The 25382-nt window shown below is 45.2% G+C and overlaps 1 protein-coding gene across 1 annotated transcript in view; it reads right to left on the reverse strand.

Annotated features, from left to right (window-relative positions):
* FSTL1 (follistatin like 1) overlaps window positions 1-24513 on the reverse strand; it is a 54075-nt gene extending 29562 nt beyond the window's left edge. Inside the window, exons 1-7 of the mRNA XM_078771496.1 lie at window positions 24412-24513; window positions 23060-23080; window positions 18555-18635; window positions 18013-18142; window positions 17825-17869; window positions 3431-3561; window positions 2955-3061 (exon numbers count right to left, since the gene is read on the reverse strand). Of these exons, the coding sequence (XP_078627622.1) occupies window positions 2955-3061; window positions 3431-3561; window positions 17825-17869; window positions 18013-18142; window positions 18555-18635; window positions 23060-23080; window positions 24412-24513 (617 nt within the window). The remainder of the gene's footprint in view (window positions 1-2954; window positions 3062-3430; window positions 3562-17824; window positions 17870-18012; window positions 18143-18554; window positions 18636-23059; window positions 23081-24411) is intronic.
* Between the last annotated feature and the right edge of the window lie 869 nt (window positions 24514-25382).

The raw sequence follows: 25382 nt of genomic DNA on the forward strand, positions 1-25382 counted from the left end.
GTATCCCCGTATCAAATCGATCTTCAAAAAAATGACCCGTCCTGCCAAACGGGCGGAGAAGTCTTGAATGTGCGGGATCGGATACCTGTCGGGGGTGGTAACGTCGTTAAGGCGGCGGTATTCGCCACATGGGCGCCAGCCGCCCCCCGGCTTCGGTACGATGTGTAGTGGCGAAGCCCACGTGCTATCGGAGCACCGCACGATGCCGAGGTGTTCCAAAGCGTCGAACTCGGCTTTGGCCACGGCGAGCCTGGCTGGGTCGAGGCGGCGGGCTCTGGCGTAGACCGGCGGGCCCGTAGTTGGTATGTGGTCCTCGATACCATGTCGTACCGCGACGGCCGAAAACGTCGGCCGCGTGAGGGCCGGGAACTCCGCGAGCAGGCGAGCAAACTCGTTCGCCGCCGGGAGGGCGCATGCTAGCTCGGTCGGCGCGGAGCTGCTCAACGTGCATGCCAGGGAGCTGAAGGTCTCGGCGTTGACGAGGCGACGCCGTTTGACGTTGACCAGCAGCCCGTGTGCGCAGAGGAAGTCGGCGCCCAGCAGAGCCATGGGCATGCTTGCGGTCACAAAAGTCCAATGAAAGCGCTGGCTGCCGAAGCAGAGGGTGACGTTGCGCGGGCCGAAGGTGCGGATGGCCGATCCATTGGCCACCACCAAGGAGGGGCCGCAAACCGCAGACTGCCTGTCCTGATCGGAGGCGGGTATGACGCTCAGTTGGGCGCCGGTGTTACACAGGAAGCGCCGTCCGGAGGCTTTGTCCCTGATAAAAAGTAAGTTGCCCGTGTGGCTGGCGCTCATGGCTGGTAATGAACGCCGGCCCGGCCGTTTCCCGACTTGCCGAAAGTGCACGGGGGTCGGCATGTCCAGGCCTTTTGTCCGAACCTGGCATGGTAGTAACACCACGCCTGGTCAGGTGTAGGCCCCGGTCGTCGTGTTGGAGGCGGTCGGCGTGGCGTAGCGGCCGCCAATTGCGCCGGCAGTTCGGCCGCCGACCGTGCCGGGTGCCCGGGTGCCATGGGCGTTGCTTTGGACGGCGGCGGGCTCCAGGTCGCTGCCCCGATGCGTTGGCCTGCCGAGGAGATCTTGTCGGCTTCCCTGGTGAGGGCGCGGGGATCCGTGATCTGCGTGCTTGCCAGGGCGAGGCGTACCTGGCTAGGCAGCTGACGGAGGAACAGCTCTTGAAAAAGAAAATCCGGGGCGTGCTCCCCGAGCAACGAGAGCATGTAATCCATTCGCTCGGACGGGCGCGTGTCGCCGAGCTCGGGCAGGTCGAGCAGGCGCCGTGCGCGTTCCGCCGATGAGAGGGCGAAAGCGTCAAGGAGGAGCTTCTTGATCGCGCCGTACTTGTCAGCGCCTGGCGGGTGCTGGAGGAGGCTGAGGGCGCGGGCCGCGGTGGCTGAGCCGAGTGCTGCTACCACATGATGGAAGCGGGTGTCGTCGGCGGTGATGCCTCGCAGGGCGAACTGGGAGTCCGCTTGGGCGAACCAAACCGCCGCGTGAGCCTCCCAGGAGGTAGGCAGTTTGAGGGCAACTGCCGTGTCCATGTCGGTAGGTCACCAATGAAGGAGCTGTGCTCCAACTCGAATCGAAAGAATGGACGCGACAAAAAGCTGGAATTCGTCCGAGTTTCTTTATTGCATCAAATCAACTCGGGTACTCTGAAAAGCCCGTTTATCGGGCAGCATTATATACAAGCACTCGAATATCTCATGCCGGAGCGTTTGCCCTTAAAAGGCGCGACTGGGTGTGTCCGGGAGACCTGGGCGAGTCTGGACATGCCCGGGAACGGCGAGACTGGGTTTCGCCGGACGGGCCGGGCGTGCCTGGACATGCCCGGGAACGGCGAGACTGGGTGTCGCCGGACGGGCCGGGTGAGCCCGGGAAAGGCGAGTCCGGGCGTGCCCGGGAAAGGCGAGACTGAGCGTCTCCGGGCGGTCTGGGCGAGCCCGGCACAGCGATCGCTCCGTGGTTGCGTCCTCGGCAGGTGTAAGGCGATTGTGTATGTTCAGCGGCAACCGCTACAGTGGTCTTATATGCTACAGGAAGAGAGCTTGGCGAGCATAGCAGGATGTCAGACTGTGTCAAATGCCAGAATATGTCCACGGAGATAGTCCTGACCTCCTGAGTTAGATTTAGATCCTCCAACCATTGCTGAAAGAGCAGCGACACCATGTCCAGAGTTGAGTGAACAGGACAGAATCCAAACTGATGTTCCGAAATCAGGCTGCGCGAGAAGAGGAAAAACTTGACATCAACAATGACAGATTCCATAACTTTGTAATTGAAAGTACCATAAGCTCACTGGTCTGCAGTCGATAGGTTACAGATGATTATTGTATGTATCCCACACAGTATCCCGCCATCTCATACGTGGTCTTCAAGAGAATAGAGGGATGAGAGAATGGAGGTGAGCATTCAGCATGGAATTGGGAAAGATAACCTGGTGTGGGATTCTGGAAGAATGAATGTGACCTTGTGGGTGGGAGGAGGAGGGGTGGGGGAGTGGAGGGTAGGATTGGGATAATGGAGCTGTGAGATGGTGGAAGGAGCTAGGTCAGAAGTGAGGCAGCAAAAGATTATATTGTTTATGAAAGTATCCATATTAACTTCGAAATAATTTCAGAAGCATTTATACATCATTATTTCAAAAGTGTGATAAAAGATAAGTCCACTGATATAATTATGGATGAAGTAATTATTTCTGGTAAAAATCCTAAAAACACAAGGACATGTGAAGACTACTATAATGAAGACTACTATAATGCATCTTAGCATAGCATATAATACAAGCTATATTATAGTACATGGGTTGAAATAGATTGCATTTAAAAAGTTTTACGATGTTCTTAGTTTCTAAGGAAATCATTCCACTTCTCCTTCCTTCTCCTAACAACTCCGATCACAGACTGCATTTCAGCTTCACTAAACCCTTCGACCATCCCCACACAACAAACCTGATGATGTCCTGCCTTGATGATGGTGGATGAGCAGTTCGTAAAGGTTCTTTCAAGAGATCAAGGAGTTCTGAAGAGTCCAACATGCCATCGCCCCCATCTACATCCTATGATGGAGATTTCAGTCAACAAATGCCCATTTCTAAATAACTATACTCCTGAAAGAACATTAAATACTGATATTTCCCTGGGGAATCAGAATTGCTCCTTGAAATTTAGCAACATGATTTATTGTAAGCATGAGCTAACTCAAAAAGCACAGGCAACAATCATGGCAGGCCACTCCATCGGAGTGCCGTCCCACGCGTGCTTCCTTGGCCCCACCACTTCTGCATCTGGATGCACACGTACAGCTTCAAAAACTAAATTCAAGATTAATTAACACCAATGACCAATAAAAATTCCAAGTGTAAACAAGATAAAAATAATATTATTTCACAAATACCGAGATCAATAAGAGCTGAAGAGCTTCTGACCTGGAATTGTTTCTCAAGAACTTGTCGAAAGTCGAGACCTCCACCAAGCCAGCCTCTCGGCTCGACATGTTTTTCCAACTGCTGTATCAAAACTTGACGCAAAGCCTCTCGGTCTGCCTGCAGGCATGCAACTGCGGAGAGGCAGGAATAATCAAACCTGGGGTTTGGTATCAAATGTTATATGTCTTGGAGTAAATTAAGGCAGCTTTAGTGCAAATTATTTGATGTGGAACAAAATCTTTGATCTTTTGTGGTCTTGAATGATAGGCGGAACATTCCTGGAGCCACATGGGCTGGCGATAAACTTGTGTACTAGGAAAGGTCATAATGAAGGAAGATAATCGGGGCATCAATTGACCTATACAAGCAATTCCAAAGATAGAAAGTGTAACAGTGCAAAATAACACTTTGAGAGAGAGGCAATGATCTTTTTATTACCCTCCACCCTGCTGATGGGACAGCAATTTAAATGCTCCCACTGATGTAACCTACATCCCCCACTTCCTTTGGGCCACAACCCGCCCACTCTGGGGCACCGCCCAATCAAGGTGGAACACAGAAGCCAATCCAGCCTACAATGGGCGTGTCTGCCGGGGTGGGGAGAGAGGTGTCCAGCATGCATGCATGCACCTGGCCAATACCTGAGTCCGGCTTACAAGTCCGCTTCCCTACACCAATGAAAAAGCAAGCGTCAAGGCTCAGCGGGGAGCCAATAGTCAGCCCTGATGCAACAGCCTGCTGCACATTGCACCAACGGAGCTGCCATTTCCCGTGAGGCCACCATTCCATACAGCAGCCGAGTCTGGCTCCGACATGATTCCAAACGAAGGGAACACCAGATGAGATATCCTTAATGCCTCGAGCACTATCTTGGACAAAGCCAGTCCCCCCAAGTGAGCTGCACATCAGAAAACGGTACTCTGGACACGTCCATAAAATGAATGAAACTAAAACTGACATTAACACCACTAAATATGGTTTCCTTGCTATCGATATTGTGCTTTGCTACCACTATTTTCTTCTTCACTTCCTTCTTCAAACGTTAATAATCATCTTTATCTCAGGGGTATTTACTCTTTCACTACTGTTTCCAAGCTTCCTTCGCTTTGTTTTCTTTGATCACGCTCGATGGAATTATCAGGTCGTACGTGAGAATAACGTCCTCATTTTCAAAGATTTCCCTTGGTTCGTGTTTCCATTAGTTTTCTGGAACTGGGATGTTTAATTTAACACTTTGCTGTGCCGTTGTGTGTAAAGTTGTTCTGATAATAGTTTTTTGCATCCCGAGAGCACGTGACTCGTACTTTCTGTTTGTCTTGCAGAATCTACACTTGTCCGTCTGGCTCAGTCCCGCCATCTTTTTTAATCCATTGGTGTAGTGTCTTTGATCTTGGGCATTTATTATGATTCGTTCACCGTTCTAGGTGAGCTGACCTCTTGTTAGCCATTCCAATGAGCCTTCTTTGTCTAGCCCCACTCTGTCCAATTCTTTTTTGTATATTCCTGCTTTTTTGTCATTCTCCCAGATGTTCGTGTATATTTCTTGATATTTCTTTTTACATATTTAATTAGCCTTTTTTGCAATTGATGGGGCTGTATTTGTTGCTGTTTCATTTTCCTATGCAGTATCTTCCACTTGCACCTGTTTTTGGAAATTCTTTGCAAGGTGAGTTAGGGATTTAAAAAAAAATCTCTGCCACTGCAGGTGGATGGAGGTTATGTTGTCACCCTTGTCTGTTTGTTTGTTTGATTTGGTGGAGAGGTTGGATATGTGATGCGGATGAAATGTTTACATTTTGGTGAAGATCCCGATCCGGATCTGGATCCGATAATTTTTAAAGTGATTCCTCACGATTAAGAGATAGCACAAAAACTGATATATAGCACAATATCTCAAAAGGTTGTGGAATGGATTCGGACAAAACTTGGTGAATGAATTGGTTAGGTTCACCATGTTCACCAATTTTACAAATAATTTGATATGACAAAAACACAAATTTTTTTTTGTTTGTTTTTTGTATACAAGATCGATAGACTAGGAATATAATAATAACCACCTTTAGAGGCCATTTTTTCCCCGCAAGCGGGGGTTGGCCTTTTTCAGGAACCGTGGTTGTTGTTGTTTTTCGGTCCCCTTTTTGAAGCAATGTTTTACGGCCGGATGCCCTTCCTGACGCCAACCCTTTTTGCCGCCTTTAACGACAAACAGGGAATTACCAGTGAACTGGTACTCAATTAGCCGACCTCGGAAGGATGACAGGCTGAGTCAACCCCCCTGGCGTTAATTCAGCGATCGACCGGGATTCGAACCCAGGATCCTAGGATCCTAAGCTGACACCCTAGCCGCTAGCCCAACACCAGGGCTGACACCCAGGAATATAATCTCAAAAAATTACATGAGGGGTAACTGTTTGTTACAAGCTGTCACCCATGCTAGGATTGAACCATGACACCTCCTGAGCAATATTAGCCTGGATGACACTTGATATTTTGATTTGGGACCTCACAGTGGGTTATTTTGTGAAAGAGGTCAATCGCGAAATATCTGATTTTCTCGAAAATACAAAAATGTCAATAAAATGACCAATAATTCAGTTGCAAACTTATTTTTGGTGTCAAAATGAGCAGAATAACAATACATATTGTAAAAATATTGGTTTATACGATAATATCGGGAAATTTTACAAAGAATGGCAAAAAATACAAAAAAATGCCGAATAATTATTTCGGTTTCACCGTAAACATATAACAAAAATTGCAATAACTTCACAAATAAACATCCCATGCATATGTTTTAGGTATCAAAATCATTCATTATTATTCCCTCACATAACAGTAACAGACAATTGGTTTACAACTGTGAATAAGACTGATTAATTACAACAAACATAACCCACCCCCCATAAATGTTGTTGCAACAGTCGGCTGTACCATGGTTTAACGATCGTTACATTCCCACCACAGCGTACGATTTGCTTTGCTTTTTTCATTACATATTTCTTGTTTATTCATTTTCAAATCGTAATGAATATCTATACAAATATAATATCAATTAAATATAAATAATCCGTACATATTTGTACCATAACCACTAACCAGTTTGTGATATAATATATATCTAATGTTGCCAAAAGTTGTTTGTTTTGTTAATCATGTTAAATAATCTTGGCTTATCAAAATGGTGTCGGTTTTAGCTTCTAGATCTAACATATTTTTCTTTTGAACAGGTGCTGATCAGCAGTGGCGTCATGGAACCAGCAGCACACATACAGCCGAGAAAAAGAAGCGTGGACACTACAACTAATTGGAACATTTGCTTTATATGTCAGAAACAGTCTAACAAACCAACTAGAAAGCTTGGAAGCAACGGACTGGAGAGAGGGCAGCATGCACTGAGTGAGCGCAAAAAATACCAAGACTATGCAAGGTGGGACGTAGTGGAGAGATTGGAAGCTGCAAGTTTTCAATCTGTATCTGGTGACACTGAATTTGTTTATCACAAAGACTGTTATGGCACTTTCACAAGTGCTATGCATCTCAGTAGATTGAAATTTTTTTTTGAAACTAAGACCTCCTGTGCAGAGGAGGGTGCTTCGACCAACGCAGGCGACCAAGCCTCTCAGGTACTGCGAAGCAAGGCCAAGGCATTGAACACGGACCTGTGTGTTTTCTGCCAGCAAATGTCCAAAGACAATACCCGACTTGCAGCATCCCTGTCATTCTCTAAAAAGCTGCTTCTAGCCGCTCAGACTGACCCTCTCTTGAGCTGCAGATTGGCTTGTGTGAACGACCTCGTAGCTGGAGATGTACGGTACCATCTCAAATGTTATGTCAACTTCACACGAAAAGCTGGCCGTGAGCATGATCCAATGATGCAGCCAAACCCTAGGGAGATTTGTCTGAAAACTGTCGCACATGAGATTTCTATTGGCATCACCAAGGGAGAAATATACAGCCTATTAGATGTGTGGGAACGATACTCTGAATTGATGGCTGAATGTCAGGTTGATGCTGGAAGTTACAAGCAACATAGGACACATTTCAAGTACAAACTACAAGATCTCCTTAAAGGAGAAATCGACTTCGTTCCGCAACTTGACCCACAAAAAGCACAATTGTTGTTCCCCACCGTACCAGCGCGAATTGTTGTACAGGCCTTGAAAGAGACAACAGATACAATAGATGATACAACCTCTGAAGGCTACGAGCATGGTTTGCGTGCAAGTCAATTTGTAGATCAGGATATGGAGCAGGTCTTAGCATTACACCACACAGCTCTACGTATAAGAGCAGATATACGAGACTCGCCCTCTTATAACGACTGTTCCTCTGTCAACGCAGACAACGCAGCTAAAATTATTCCCGAGAGTCTCTTCATGTTACTCAGTGTACTTCTGACAGGCGAGCCAGGAGAAACAGAAGTTGATGACACAACAAGGATGTTATCTCTCAGTATAGCCCAAGATGTTGTACATGCCGTCTCCAAAGGGAAAGCGCTGACATCAAAGCATGTTGGGCTAGGAATGACCCTTCACCAAGCAACTCGTTCCAAGGACCTGGTGAACATATTTCACAAGGCCGGACACTGCATCAGTTACAGTCAAGTTCAACGTGTAGATACCACACTAGCGCAGCACGTACTGGACAACTCAACGAAAAAGGATCAGTTTCCTGTCCCACCAAACCTTGTCGAAGGCCGGTTTCTCCAATTTTCTACTGATAATATCGATATTATAGAAAGAAACCCTCGATGGGAAGGGAACATTCCACGCAACGCAGGTGATTGCTTTCCAGAGAGGGGCGTCACAACACCACAGTGGACAAGCACTGCAAATGGGACAAGCAAGGTCACTCAAGGTACCAGCGGAGCTACAGCAGCTTATGCCTGCACCAGACTGCGGTGCACGTGCCCAGCCACGATTTGACACAGAAGTGAAGACTAATAGCTACACACCAGACCCAGACATGAAAAAGAGAGCAAACATCAAAGACCTTTTGTGGCTTCTTGTCTGACATTACAGCAGTCCAAATCAATCAGTTCCAGCATGGACAGGTTTCAATCAATGCGTCATCAATGATACACAAGAAACAACAACCGTGGGTTACTTACCTATCATCAATGCTCCGGCACATGAGAGGGACACCTTGTGGACAGTTATACTTCGTTGCTTACGAATCACACAGGAGCTGAACCCTGGCCAGTCCACTGTATTGACGCTGGATGAACAACTGTATGCGAAGGCAAAGGAACTGCAGTGGGAGAATCATGACACATGTAAAACTCTCTTTCTGCGTCTGGGGGGTTTCCACATAGCCAAGAACTTCATGAGAGCCATTGGGCAACACTATGCAGATTCTGGCCTTCAACAGATATGGTCCGAAAGTTTGGTGTATGGCGAGAACACAGCCCAAAACAACATGATGGCGGAATCATCCAACCGCACGACCAGAGCCCACAAGCTGACAGTGGAGGCACTCTGGCAGATCATGTGGCCACATTTCCTCGCATGGGCACAAGATCAAGGGGTCGGAGAACAAGAACTACAACAACTGTCGGAAGAAGTAGCACAATCTTTGGATGGACTTGGGGATCTTGAACAAACGAGTAACCCATCTGAAGCATTGGGCAAACTGGAGGAAGCAGTGAAGGATGCGCATCTCCTTGAACTCCTGGAGCAGTATGACAAAACCTTATCTCCAACAGGTCTCTATTGGAGACACTACATGAAAATGGTATTGGTCTTGCTGCAGTTCATACGTGCAGAACGAACCAGAGACTGGCAGATGCATAAGTCAGCATTTATGGCCATGCTGCCTTGGTTTGCTCACTACGACCACACAAACTACACACGCTGGGGAGTGATATATGGTGCTGATATAAGTCAACTAGACAGTTCACATCCAGACGTCTACCAACAATTCATGGATGGTGACTTTGTTGTGAAATCAACACGCAAGAGCTTCAACCAAATTAGCACTGATCTTGCACTGGAGCACGTTAACAAAGTCGGGAAAGTCGCTGGTGGTCTGATAGGAATAACTCGAACAGACAGTGCAAGGGACAAATGGTGCCTGACATACAACGAGCGAAGCCGAATTGTTGACGAGACCACTTCAATGTTTGGCATAGCAATCGATGACACAGAGTATGCACCATCTGCGTACAAAGATGTCAGTCCAGCAAGAATAAAGAGGGACAGAGAAGATGTTCAAAAGCTACAGGAACAGTTCTCACGATTCCAAATATTTGACAGTGAGAGCAACTTAGGCGACGAGTTGACCTGTCTGATGACAATGGATGTTGCCCCTGAAAACATCAAGGACGCTTTAAGGACCGCTGAAACCCATGGATAATCAAAGATCAAAGAATTTGTGGAATCACGGATTTGCAAACAAGACGTCGGCTTTCATGTAAAATTGAAACAGTCACAGAGTCCTACACTGACGACAATGTACACACTAGAAAAGATGAAGGATGCTAGTCAAAAGCGTCAAACCATCAAAGCAGACAGGCTTCTGTTCCAGCGGCTTCTTGTGGCACAGGACTCCGGACATGATATAGACCTTAAAAGTATTCTGAGTCATGAACTAACACCGGTACCACTCTCATTGGCAGACACGGCAGGAAGCCTACGTCCTACGAATAAAGCTGCGCTCGGGAAGATCTTGGAGGGTGGAGTAACTGTCGAGGTCCTGCCAGTGTCTTCGCTTAAGACATGTTTTATCATAGATGGTCAGGCATTGGTACAAGCCATTGGAAAACCAACGGGGGCAAAGTCATTTGGAGATCTGGCTGATGTCTTCAATGCATCAGTGTTCAGTCATTTCAATCAGCACTGCTCAAGAGTCGATGTGGTTTTCGATCGATATCGTATGACGTCAATCAAATCTGAGACCTGGGAAAGGAGAGAGGGGCGAGTACGTTCTATCCGGCGCAAGATCGACAGCAGAGAGATTCCACTCCCTGCCAACTGGAAGCAGTTCATGGACTTACCAGAAAACAAGGCAAATCTGACCAGCTTTCTCAGCGATCAAATGATGTTGGAGGCAAAAAAGAGCCGACCCACTTGTGAGTCGATCACTGCAGGTGGGTTTGAGGAAGAAACCAAAGTAACATCGTCACTGGGGTCTGATGTTGAACAGCTGCAATCATCTCACGAGGAGGCCGATACACGTATAATAGTGCATGCCAAGGCGGCCTATATGGATGGATACGAACGGATCATAGTCTCGTGCAGGGACACCGACGTATTGGTACTGCTCACACACTTCGCGGGACAATTAAGTGGAGAGCTCTGGATGAGAGCTGGCACAAGGCAGCAACGGCGTTATGTGGCTGTGCACGACATACAGTTGACACCGACCATGCAGCGTAACATCCTGGCGTACCATGCGGTTACAGGATGTGACACAGTCAGTCAACCAAGTGGACACGGGAAAAAGACGACATGGAAGGTATTCCAGCAACACGGAGCATTGCTTAATGACCTCGGACGTGGCACACTGTCAGAATCCACCATACGGAGTGTGGAAGAGTTCTTCTGCCGCATTTACTCACCAGCTTCGGACGAAACTAACATCAACGATGTGCGATACCGCATGTTTCAAAAGGGCACCAAAGACCAAGAAAAGCTTCCGCCAACTCGAAAATGTCTTGAGCAACACATCAAACGCGCACACCACCAGGCTCAGGTGTGGTACCAGGCAGATGTACCAATCCCTGAAATCGAGTCGCCCATTGGAAGTGGATGGTACGAGAATGCTACGAGGAGACTACACCCACACGTCAGTGTGGACGATCCTCTGCCAAACGAGTTCACAGACATAGTCTGCTGCAAGTGCAAAAATTGTGCAACTGCCAGATGCTCTTGTAGGGCCAAGAACTTGAAGTGCATAGCTGTGTGTACCTGTAATAACGGAGTGTGTCACAACCCATAGGCCTACAGTGTGGCAATTGAAACGGACTCTGAGTGACTTAAACACGCCATTCTTTTATTTCATTTCATGTACATGTAAACTTGCACATATGCAATTAGCAGCATTTTCAGTCCATGGTTACTTGTTTATATGACATCAATATCATGTTCTTACAAATATTACCGGTCAGCGAATCTTAAGTTTCACTAGGGGGGTGGGTTATGTTTGTTGTAATTAATCAGTCTTATTCACAGTTGTAAACCAATTGTCTGTTACTGTTATGTGAGGGAATAATAATGAATGATTTTGATACCTAAAACATATGCATGGGATGTTTATTTGTGAAGTTATTGCAATTTTTGTTATATGTTTACGGTGAACCCGAAATAATTATTCGGCATTTTTTTGTATTTTTTGCCATTCTTTGTAAAATTTCCCGATATTATAGTATAAACCAATATTTTTACAATATGTATTGTTATTCTGCTCATTTTGACACCAAAAATAAGTTTGTAACTGAATTATTGGTCATTTTATTGACATTTTTGTATTTTCGAGAAAATCAGATATTTCGCGATTGACCTTTTTCACAAAATAACCCACTGTGAGGTCCCAAATCAAAATATCAAGTGTCATCCAGGCTAATATTGCTCAGGAGGTGTCATGGTTCAATCTTAGCATGGGTGCCAGCTTGTAACAAACAGTTACCCCTCATGTGATTTCTGGGCCCCTTTTCAGATAATATTCCTAGTCTACGAGGCTTGTATTGTGCAAGGGCTAACATTCATCACAAAAAACATAAACAGACACATAAAACATATAATAAAGGGAGCGGGAGACAAGATGGGGAGAGGGAGGGGAGCACACAAGTACAACAACAGCAGAGAACAGGGACATCGGGAGATCTGTGGGAGGGAAAGGGCTTGGGGGAAGGTGGCAGGGGAAGAGGGGTAGGGGTGGCAGAGGTATAAAATAAATGGACAATGCTAGGACTTCCAGGAAAGAAGTCGGTATTTCAAAAAGGTGGATCTGGGGTGAATTAACGGGGGTAGAAAAGATCAAGGTTTTGTATGGGGGAAGATAAGAGATGGTGATGAACAGCTGTTTTAAGGATATGGAGGGAGGAGTGGGATTGAAGAGAGTGTGGGAGTTTGTTCCAGAGGCAGGAGAAAAGATGAATGAAAGAGTGAAGGTGAGCAGCGAGTCTTGATTTTGGCAGTTTCAATGGAACTGGGTTGTAGGCAGATCTTGTGCGACATGAAGGTATATTTGGGGGACAGAGCACAGACAGAGCTGGGGGAGCTAGGCCAGAGAGGAGTCGGTAAAAGACAGAAATACCACCAACCTGCCTGCGGTGAGTGAGGGAAAGGCCCTCAGAATCAGCTTCATCGTGGGAGATACCAATGATTCTGAAAGCTTTGGTTTCTACAGTATGAAGCTGAATGAGGTGTGAGGCTGGAGCACCAGCCCAGAGGGGAGAGCAGTACTCCATGAAGCTGTGGATGAAAGCTTTGTATGTGATGACAAGCTCAGGTGTGCCAAGGAAGGACATCGCACAACGGAGGATGCCCACTTGGCGACTGGCTTTGGATGCCAGCTTGGAAATGTGGTTTTCCCAGGAAAGATCATGGCAGATAGTGAGACCCAAAAGCTTGAGTGACAGGACTTCTTGTGGAGGATTGTTCAGAAAGTAGACGGGAGGGTTGTCCAGACGGTCTTTTCGGAGAGACAAAGTGAGAGTGTGAGATTTGTTAGGATTGAAAGACATGTTCCACTTGTTTGACCAGTTTGTGATTTTGTCCAGGTCTGCGGAGAGTGAGGAGGCTGCAGACTCCCGATCTGAGGGATGAGGTATGGAGCGGCAGAGAGTGGAGTCATCAGCAAAGAGATAGAGAGGATTTTCCAGAGAGTCAGAGAGATCATTGATGAAGACCAGAAAAAGCACAGGGCCCAGAACACTGCCTTGAGAATCTCCAGCCTGAACAGGAAGGGGAGATGAGAGAAATCCATTCAGGGCCACACGTTGACTACGATCAGAGAGGAAGTCTGCAAGCCATGCATGGAGGTTTCCATGGATACCATATGAGGAGAGTTTGGTGAGCAGGGCTGGGTGCCAGACCGTATCGAAGCACGTGATATGTCAAGGGAGACAGCTCTAATTTCCTGTTTGGCATTGAGGACCTCCATCCATTGTTGAGACAGCAGAAGCAGCATGTCCAGAGTAGAATGACCTGGTCTGAATCCAAATTGATGATCAGAGATCAAGCCATTGGAGAAGACGAAGGATTTTATATCCGAAGCAATGATTGATTCCATGACTTTGCTGATAATTGGGAGTAGGCTGAATGGTCTGTAGTTGCAAGGATCTGTTTTTGCACCTTTTTGTGTAAAGCGGTAATGTTGGCTGATTTTCAAGCTGATAGCAGATGACCTTGAGCAAAATAGAGGGTGAAGAGAACAGAGAGAGGGTGTGAAAGAGCGGCAGAGCAGGATTTTAGGACCCGTGGGCTGATGCCGTCAGGTCCAGTTGCAGAATCAGAGTCGAGGTTTGACAGAATCTTCTCCACCTTGTCGGGAGAGAAGGACACAGGGTCCAGGAGCAGCTGCATACGACTGGGTAAGGTGGGTACAGAGAGAGACGGGTTTGGGACACAAGATTTTGAGGCAAACACAGAGTTTAGGCATTCAGCTTTTTCATGTGCAGAGTCAGCTGTGTAGCCGTTTGAGGTAAGGGAAGGGATGGAGGGGGAACACTAGAAACGGATTTGACCAGACACCACCAAAATTTGGAGGATAGTTCAGTCTTGAGATTGGAGAGATATTGTTTCCTGGCTCTCCTGAGGGTAGACACACACTTGTTCTGAGCTTTGTTAAAGGAACAGAGATTGCCTTCCATTGGATTTGCCTTCGATGAGTCAAAGGCAAGTTGTTTCAGGGCAACTGCCTCACCACAAGATTCAGTGTACCATGCATGGGAGGAAGGGTATGACAACTGAAGACGAGATGGGATAAATCTGTGCATGAGAGAGAGCAATTTACTTTGGAAGAATTCCCAGGATGAGTTGATGTCAGAGGCAGTAGAGATGGGAGATCAGTCCAGATGTTTGATGGCTGCTTGAAGACCATGCCAGTCGGCCTGAGTGAAATGCCAGACTTGTCGGCGCTGAGAAGGCTCTCTGAGAACAGCCAGAGAGATGTCCACTTTAACTAACTTTAGCTTTAACTAACTAAAGATATCCACAAAGGAAATGATCAGAAGAACTGATTGGAGCAGACGAGCAGCAGACATTTGCAGGGAAGTTAGCCATAACCAAGTCTAAAAGAGAAGATGTTCCATTGACTGAGATCCGGGTCGGGAAATTGACAGATTGTGTCAGTCCCAATGAGTCGCAGAAGTCCTTTGCTGAGGTGCAATGGCTGGTGAGAGAGGAACCCACACCCAGCCAGCTGGCATGATGACAGTTAAAGTCACCACATATGAGGAAGAGAGAGTTGGAATGAGTGGATAGAAGTTGGTCCATGTTGTCAGATATGGAGATGTAAATGGAGTCATCACTGTTTGGTGGATGGTACAACACATATGAACAAAAGTTGAGAGCGGAGGGGGAAGCCATAGCCAGAGGTACTCCTAGGGGTGTGGTGGGGTGAGGGAATGCAGGGAGAGTGAGGAAGAGAGTTTTTTTTAATGAAGATGGCAACCCCACCACCAGGACGAGGCTCAGTTCTATCATACCGGAGGAGGGAGTAACCAAGGACAGAAATTAAGGAATCAGAGACATCTTGGAGGAGGAAAGTTTCTGTTAAGCAGATTAAGTCTGGTTTGTCAGAAGCAACCTGTATGGAGAGATCAGTCAGGTTTGAGCAAAGGCCCCAGATGGTTGAGGTCCATACCGTTAAGGAAGAGGGAGGGGGATCATTGGACACAGGACAAGGGAGGGGAGGGGTAGGGAAAGATGAGGGAGGAGGCAGGGAGAGCTGTTGACAGTATGTCAGAGGTTGCAGAAGAGCTAGCAGAGGGGAAGGATGAGGAGGACAAAAGGTTCGATGGTGATGGGATGAGGAACAGTGAGGAGTTGTTTGAGGTGTGGCAGAGTGAAGTAGAAAGTTGGATGATGTGGAGGTATGAGTTGGACGGGAGAGGAAGCAGGGAGGAGGCAGCTTTGTGGAAGAGTCAAGATACAACTTTGAGGAGGAGGGGTGAGGGGAGATTTGAGAGGGAGGGGTGAGGGAAGAGATTTGAGATAGAGGGGTGAGGGGGGAGATTTTAGGGAGAGGGGTGAGGGGGGAAATTTGAGGAGGAGGGGTGAGTTGGGAGTTTGAAGGGGAGGGTGGGTTTTTGAAAGTTTTTAATGATTAAAGGAAATCGAACATTTATTACAGACTGGGTTTCTTGAGATATTCAAATCAGAGATCCATTTGAAAACGTTTGAGGAGGGGTGGAATGAAAGAGTTTAGAGAATGAATAAAGGAAGAACTGTACAAGATTGAATTTTTTTTTGTGATGGAAAGATTTAATGAGCAAATTAATTGCAGCCTTTTGAACAGGAAGAAAAAGAGCGAGTTATAGTATACAAAAGATAACAGCATGGCAGGGGGGAGTTTAAACAATTTAAAGCAAAACAGTGAACAGTTTGGGAAATTCTTGAAATGCAGAATAGATTGGCAAGCCAGGGGAGCAGAGCGAAGGAACCGGAAGGTGTATAAGCAATTTGTTAGTACGGAAGGAGAGGCCGCCTTTTTATTTTCTTCGTTAATAATATTACTATTTTTTTTTAAGTTAGATGAAAACGGATCTGAGAAAGAAGGAGAAAGGTGGAGGGGGTATGGTGAATTAAAATTAGAAAGGTGAAAGGAATCGGCTGAAGAGGAGGAAGTTATGATGGAGAGAAGGGAGGGGCAGGAAAACACGTGAACGTGGGAGGGGGAGGAGAGACCGCGGGGACAGAAGGTAATAATTACTACTATTTTATTTCTATTATTTTTTCTTTTTGTTTTTTAGTATTTAAAATTTAGACAAAGGGTAAGATGTTCGCGGGAGGAAGGGGGTGAAAAGAAAATCAAAGCAAAATGCAATACAGAGAAAAAAAGAACTTAAGTTTCCAAAATACCGACAGGGTCGAGGGGGAAGGAAGCCTCGAGGGGACAAGGCCCCGCACACAGTGCGAACAAAAAACAACTAATTACACACAAGTTTGCACGAATTACAAACCAAGACTAACTAGAAACACACAGTAACACATACACAGTAAAACAAGCATTCTGAGTATTGCGCTGCAATACATGTCCCCTACCGGCAGTCTGTCGTCCAGAAAACTGTTGGGGAAATTACCAAGGGTTATTTATCCACAGGTTCTGAATCGTTCCCAATCGCTAATTACCTCAGGACGGGCTCACCTGTGATTCGCACTCGGGACTTTGATTTATACACCTTGCAGACAGGTCAGCAGAAGCACGAGAAAATAAGTTGTTGATAAAGAACCTTTCGAGTCGCTAAATATCAGTAATTTATTATATTTTCCGGTTCACGATCAATGATCGATGTGTATATATTTGTTGCTCAGCTTGGCTCTGCCCCTCCGGAAAGCGCACGCTGTGTAGCGCTGTTGACGTTCGCGAGACGAGGCTGAGGGCGCACGGTGCGGCTTGAGGAGAACTCTAGAATAAACAAGAGATATCCTTTTTTTTTTCTTTTTTTTTTAAATTAACGATATCTGCCAAACCATGTGCCCTATCGCAAATTCCAAAAGGACATTTTAGTAGATCGACATGCTGAACAGATCTGTGAAGTTTCCCCTTGATTGGATCAAAAATCCAATCAATCCAAATTCCAAAGTTTGGCCTCGATCTGTTCAGCCGTTGGAGAAAAAGGGGTTTTCGTGTTTTCATGAAAAACAATATGGCGACCGAACCACGTGACCTGTGATGTCATAATTACCATTAAAATATTCTACAGACGGAGTCCCTCATATGGTGAAAATTTGATCTCAATCCGTCCAATTATTGCAGAGAAAATCTTTTTTAAAGGAAATTAAAACTTAAAATGGCACTGAGTTAAGGATCATCAGAATTATCAGAATTCCCCAAAGTTCAAAGTGCCATAACTTTGTCAAAAATGATCGAAACATCGTGAAGTTCGAACTTCACCTGTAACTTATCATGAGGAAACCATATACCAAGTTTGAAATCATTAGCATTAAGCGTTTAGAAAAAAAAGTCCAGAAAACTGTTCTTTGTGTGATGGACTGACGGACGGACAGACGGAGGGATGGAAGGACGGCGTGCAAACCTATAGTCCCCTCCGGTGTACACCGGTAGGGGACTAATAACCAGTGGAAATTTGACAAAGACACGATTAGGAAAAATACTTAACTTTGATGACGTGGAGAGTTCAAAGGATGCTTCCTTACCAAAGGAACCGGAAGTGGAAGTGAACTTTGCAAAAACACACTTAGAATACAACAAAGAGAATAACTTTACCAGGTTGTGAGTCAGATTGTTCTGCTTCCTCTTCAGTTTGTTTCTCTGTGTGGTACAGAACAATTTAATGTTACCCCTTTGTTTGGTGAATTACAAGCATTGTATAAATTATATAATTATGTATTTGCACACTATGCTGTGTGCAAAATGTCTATAAGGTACGGACCCAGTGCAAGTATATGGCCTACCGATGCATGCTCCAGAATGGGCAATATGTATCGTGGAGCCCATTAGGCATGCATCTCGGTGAAGGTCACATGAGCTCATGTATGTACGCCCATTGTCTCCACACACAACACGGGGCTTTCCACGGCACTCCTGAAATAAAATTACAAGACAATATCATCATCACTGAGGTAGCAGGCTGCAATTACATTTTCTCTACAATCCTCTCTATTGCTGTTTAGATTTGTCCAAACATGAAGACGGAAGTAACGCATTTCCAGCAACTGCAAGTGCCATGTGAACTATTTGAGAATTTTGGGGTTTTTTTTATAGGGCCTGACCAGCATAATCTGCTTTTGAAAAAGACAATTTAACAAGGCTTGCACTGACCTGCCTATTTTATTTTTCTCTTTATTATTTTTTATTTGCTATTGCCTAGTTCACACATCACAAGAACCAGAGTAAGTGAATAAATGGCGAGTAACACTCATGAAACTTCTGCGGTTGCTGGTATTGGTAGTAGAAATAAGCAATAAATGAGCCGGTGTTCAAAATGGGTCCGTACCTCAATACAAAGGCAGATGGGATGCCCGTTCTCGTTGATTGCACATTCACGGCCCGCTCCACAGAATACATTGGCACAAACCTGATGGCAGTCATAACAATTACTCGCTGGCTGACATAACTGTCTAAAGCACAATCCAAAAAAAGAAAGAATGAACAATGCATGAGTAAATTACTCACTTGCACATTAAAAAAACTTTTTCTTGATAAAATATATTATGAATTAAGCAATACATGGACCATTTATTATTATTATTATTATTATTATTATTTGTACACAAGATCGAGGCTTGTGTAAGAGCTAACATGAATCACAAAAAACATAAACAGACACATAAAACATATAATAAAGGGAGCGGGAGACAAGATGGGGAGAGGGAGGGAAACACAGAAGTACAACAGTGGAGAACAGGGACAACGGGAGATCTGTGGGAGGGAGAGGGCTTGGGGAGAGGAGGCATGGGAAGGGGGGGAGGGTGGGAGAGGTACAAAACACATGGACACTGCTAGGACTTCCAGGAAAGAAGTCGGTATTTCAAAAAAGTGGATCTGGGGTGAAATTTATGAAAGTTGCTATTTATGAAAGGTGAAAAAGGTGGGGTTGCTATCTTTATAAAAAAAACTCTCTTCCTCACTCGCCCTGCACTGCCCTCTCTCCACCTCACCCCCAGGAATACCTTTGGCTACGGCTTCCCCTTCGCTCCCACCTTTTGTTCATATGCGTGTTGTACCGTCCACCAAACAGTGATGACTCCATCTACATCTCGCTGTCTGATAATATGGACCAACTTCTATCTACCCATCCCAACTCTCTCTTCCTCATATGTGGTGATTTCAACTGTCACCATGCCAGTTGGCTGGGGGTGGGTACCTCTCTCACCAGCCATGGCTCTTCAGCAAAGGACTTCTGTGACTCACTGGGACTGACACAATCTGTCAATTTCCCAACCCGGATCTCAGTCAACGGAGAATCTTCTCTTCTGGACTTGGTTATGACTAACTTCTCTGAAAATGTCTGCTGCTCTTCTTCTGCTCCAATCGGCTCTTCTGATCATGTGCTTGTTAAAGTGGACATCTCTCTGACCATTTTCAGAGAGCCACCTCAGCGTTGACGAGTCTGGCATTTCACTCAGGCCAACTGGCACGGTCTTCAAGCAGCCATCAATCATCTGGATTGGTCTCCCATCTCTACTGCCTCTGACATCAACTCATCCTGGGAATTCTTCCAAAGTAAATTGCTCTCTCTCATGCACAGATTTATCCCTTCTCGTCTTCAGTTGTCATACCCTTCCTCCCGTCCATGGTACACGGAATCTTGTGGTGAGGCTATTGCCCAGAAACAACTTGCTTTCGTCTCCTGGAAAGCAAATCCAACGGAAGGAAATCTCATTTCCTTTCACAAAGCCCGAAACAAGTGTGTGTCCACCCTCAGGAGAGCCAGGAAACAATATCTCTCCGTCCTCAGGACCGAACTCTCTTATCTGTCTCCCTCTTCCAAATCCTGGTGGCGTCTGGGGAAATCTGTTTCTGGTGTTTGTTCCCCCTCCATCCCCTCCCTCACCTTAAATGGCCACACGGCTGACTCCGCACGTGAAAAAGCTGAATGCCTCAACTCTGTGTTTGCCTCTAAATCTTGTGTCCCAAACCCATCCCTCTCTGTACCCACCGTACCCAGTCGTACCCAGCTGCTCCTGGACTCTGTATCCTTTCCTCCTGACAAGGTGGAAAAGTTTCTGTCAACCCTTGACTCTGATTCTGCAACTGGACCTGACGGCATCAGCCCACGGGTCCTAAAATCATGTTCTTCCGCTCTTTCACTCCCCCTCTCTGTTCTCTTCACCCTCTCTTTTGCTCAAGGTCATCTTCCATCTGCTTGGAAATCTGCCAACATCACCGCTTTGCACAAAAAAGGTGCAAAAACAGATCCCAGCAACTACAGACCAATCAGCCTTCTCCCAATTATCAGCAAAGTCATGGAATCCATCATTGCTTCAGATATGAAATCTTTCCTCTTCTCCAATGGCTTGATCTCTGATCATCAATTTGGTTTCAGACCTGGACACTCCACTCTGGACATGCTGCTTCTGCTTTCTCAACAATGGATGGAGGTCCTCAATGCCAAACATGATATTAGAGCAGTCTCCCTTGACATATCACGTGCCTTCGATACGGTCTGGCACCCCGCTCTGCTCACCAAACTCTCCTCTTTTGGTATCCATGGAAATCTCCACGCATGGCTGGCGGACTTCCTCTCTAGTCGTAGTCAACGTGTGGCCCTGAATGGGTTTCTCTCATCTCCTCTTCCTGTTCAGGCTGGAGTTCCCCAAGGCAGTGTTCTGGGCCCTGTGCTTTTTCTGGTCTTCATCAATGATCTCTCTGACTCTCTTGAAAATCCTCTCTATCTCTTTGCTGACGACTCTACTCTCTGTCGCTCCATTCTTCATCCCTCAGATCGGCAGTCTGCAGCCTCCTCACTCTCTGCAGACCTTGACAAAATCACAGACTGGGCAAACAAGTGGAACATGTCTTTCAATCCTGACAAATCTCACACTCTTACGATGTCTCTCCGAAAAGACCGACTGGACAACCCTCCCATCCACTTTCTGAATAATCCTCTCCAAGAAGTTCTGTCACTCAAGCTTTTGGGTCTCACTATCTGCCATGATCTTTCCTGGAAAAACCACATTTCAAATCTGGCCTCCAAAGCCAGTCGCCGACTGGGCATCCTCCGTCGTGCGAAGTCCTTCCTTGGCACACCTGAGCTCCTCACCACATACAAGGCTTTCATCCGCAGCTCAATGGAATACTGCTCTCCCCTCTGGGCTGGTGCTCCTGCCTCACACCTAGCCCGTCTTCACGCTGTTGAAACCAAAGCATTCAGAATCATTGGAATCTCCCGCGATGAAGCTAACTCCAAGGGCCTCTCACTCACTCACCGCAGGCAGGTTGGTGGTCTTTCCGTCTTCTACCGACTCCTCTCTGGCCTTGCCCCCCCAGCTCTCTCTGGGCTCTGTCCCGCAAATATTCCTACAAGTCGCACAAGATCTGCCTGCAACCCTCTTTTGGTTAAACTGCCAAAATCAAGACTCTCTGCTCACCTTCACTCCTTCATTCCTCTTTTCTCATGCCTCTGGAACAAACTCCCTCACTCTCTTCAATCCCACTCCACCCTCCAAGTCTTTAAAACAGCTGTTCACCACCATCTCTTATCTTCCCCCATCCAAAACCTTGATCTTTTCTACCCCCGCTAATTTCACCCCAATTCCACTTTTTGAAATAGCAACTTTTGTCCTGGAAGTCCTTGGTGTCCTTGTGCTTTATACTTCTCCCTGCCCCCCCCCCCCCTTCCCACGCCTCCTCCCCCCGGGCCCTCTCCCTTCCACACATCTCCCTGCTCTCGGATGTTGTGTGTGTGCTTCCCCTTTTCTCCCCATCTTGTCTTCCGCTCCCTCTTTTTGTGTATTTTGTTTGTCTGGTCGATTTGTTTGTGAAGTTAATGTTAGCTCTTTCACGAGCCTCGATTCAGTATACAAAAAAAAAAAAAAAAAAAAATTTGCGGGGGTAGAAAAGATCAAGGTTTTGGATGGGGGAAGATAAGAGATGGTGGTGAACAGCTGTTTTAAAGACTTGGAGGGAGGAGTGGGATTGAAGAGAGTGAGGGAGTTTGTTCCAGAGGTTGGAGAAAAGAGGAATGAAGGTGAGCAGAGAGTTTTGATTTTGGCAGTTGATTTATGAAAACCATTATGTTAATTATATTTAGTTTGTTAAGACCATTAAAGCAGTTAATTTAAAAAGAGTGAAGCAGACCATTTTATAATGGACCATCTTATATGGAGTCGATTGATTGTAAAAAATATGCAATGTGAATGCCCAAGTTGTGATGTAAACGGCCAGGGTGAATGTCATTGTTTATTACATGGTGATCGCATCTCAACAATACCCAAGAACATGAATTTTTTTAATCTTCAGAATTTTGTGGTGATCATTGAAAATTTTTTATCTGTTTCAAAATAAATAATGGAAAGGTTGCAATGTTGTGATTACATATGTGGAAAAGGGTACCATGAGCACACGTCAAATATGACATCATGCTGTAATATGCGTTATATGCTTTAATATGCGTTATATGTTAATATGTAATATGACATCATCATCATCATGCGTTACAGCATCATGCTGTAACAATCTAACCTCAGTATCAACAGTACTTGCGTATGAGCGTGCACCTGTCATGATGCATGTGTGTGTCACAATATATAGAATGTGTGTGTGTGTGTGTGTACATTCCAGGGTGCTTTTGTTTGGCGAGACTGCATCACAGTCTATTTGGTTGTGCATGCATAAAGGTACTTGTGGACCATGTTCAATGTGAACTCTTGTGTCCATAATACCCATTCATTTAACAGGAGGTAGTTTTACATTGTGTGTGTCATGGGGGTGGTTTATGTGTGGATATACATGTACTATGACACAATGAACGTATTTATACAATAAAACATGACGTACCTGTGATTTGCTTGGTAAATGCTGTGGGGAAGAAGGAAAAGCAGGATCAATGATACAAATGAAACTGCAAAATTTTTCTTTCACATCAATGGCTGCACACAACACAATTCGTAGATTGGGATCTAAAATAGAGGAAACAGAAACTGTAATCATGTTGCCGAACTGCTTCAAAGAATGCATACATCACCATGGATTTATTTATTTTGATTTTGTTGATAGAAAATGATAGGCATGTACATTATAAATCATTGAAGTGTTTAATTTGGCATAAAAACAAGCAACAAAGCTATGGTCCGCTCCTACGGGCTGTAAATTGGTGACTATTTTACACAATCTTACATCTGGCCTTGCTCCTCCTACCTTCTCTTCCCTCTACCTTCCTCGACTTCTGCTCTCCGCAAGACACCCCATGTCATGCACATTCCTCACGAAACCCTCACTTGCTCACCCTACCAAAGTCCAGACTGGTTTCTCACGAGCATTTAGTCGTCCCCTTACATTCCCGATTGTGGTATTGTCTCCCCGTGTCCATTGTCTCGTCCTAATTTCAGTATTTCAAATGTGCTGCCCATCACTAACTCATGCGCTCACCCATGCATATCTGGGATCTCTTCTACACATGCCGATTCCTTCCCATCCTCTTCCTCTCTGGGCCATTTTGTTATGCATTTTTGCATTATTCCCCTTTCCTCTTTATGTATGTCCAAATAGCCCCCCAAAACCAGAATCACACTGTTGATACTGGCAGGTCTCCATGAGCAATGTTTAAGAATATTTCTTTATATTAGACATGGGCTGTATTTGGTTGTCCCAGTTGCTAACTCTGCTTTATGAGCATTAAATAAATTGTCAAATTTCTTAAGAAATCTGATAGCAATGTTACAGAAATCTCGGGAGAATTTTTTAGGGGAGGTTATGATACAGTACTGATTAAATCACATCACCGATGTAGCATTTCACAGAACAAACTAAAGGCACTCTATCATCACTGTTTCCTCTTTATGGTGCACCGCATAGCATGAGTTCACCATGAAACCAAACCAGAAGTGTGATGAACAACAAGTGCGTGACTACATGGCATGGGATAAACATGCGACATCACATTTATACACCTCTCTGACCCTCATTTAAACTCGTTTTCAAAGCAGCACAAGATCTGAAGCAAAACATTTTAAAAACAGTTATTGTCATGGATATGTCACACATATGCGTTCCACCTGAACACACATGATAGACTGCCATGGTCCATGGACTACAAGTATTGCTCATTCCTTGCTCTCGCTGGATGTGCAAAGCAAATTTGGAGCACATTATTTATTTTTGGCACTGGTAACTAGCACCGGTAATCTAACCTCATGCTGCAAGTCATTATCCAATTTGTCCTCGGACAATGAAAAATCCTCGGACAACCCCTTTTGAATGAAGAAGATTCCTTTGACAGCGCGGAAGTTCATTGGTCTGCTCTAAAACAACATGGGATTTATTAATTTTTGCACTGGCCTGATGTTGCATGATTTATTTTCGAGGCACTGGTATGACGGATAGATAAAAACTAGATATTTCGCTGTTTGTTATACAGGATTGTTATTTGGTCGTTATACTACCATAGTAACGCATTGCGGACGACAAGTATGCTGAAAGTAATTTTCAGATATATATCAAATTTATTATTAGTTTGGCTAAAATAATCACGAATATGTATTGAAATTCAAGAATATGCATGACGAAAAACACATGTTTTTGTAATTAACAAAAAAAAGAAAAATTATGGAAATGACAAAACCTCTTACCCAGTGTTAACTGCAATGTTTGTGCCAATGTACAAACATAAAGTAATCTAAAATTGCAGGGAAAATATCAGAGATACACTTTTGCTCCACTTTAAAGTTTAGGGACATATGTGTCCCTTGGTCCTTAAAGGGTTAAATCAGGCAATTATGTACAGTAAGTACATATATATATATGTCTATCTATATATATGTGTATATATATATATATATATATATATATATATATAGATATTGTTACAGACGCGGTTTTAGATGTTAGTTTACCGAGCGGTTTGGTATTACCGCGTCCGCACAGTTTACCCGATTCCACTCGAACGTTGACTAAGTCGCGCTATGCTAAATCAATGAAGGAAAGGACACAAACGGCTGGGATAAATGTAACGACACAAGGGGTACAGTTCTCAAGACCTCCGGAGGAGGATATAATATTGGTTATGCAGAACGGTTAGATTACACGGCAAGAGGTAAAGCACAGCAAGATGGGCACTTAGACACAGTCTTATCTTATTCCCGACAGACCACAGACAAACGGG

This window comes from Myxine glutinosa, chromosome 1 (assembly GCF_964187855.1).
Source record: "Myxine glutinosa chromosome 1, kmMyxGlut1.1, whole genome shotgun sequence".
NCBI lineage: Eukaryota > Metazoa > Chordata > Myxini > Myxiniformes > Myxinidae > Myxine > Myxine glutinosa.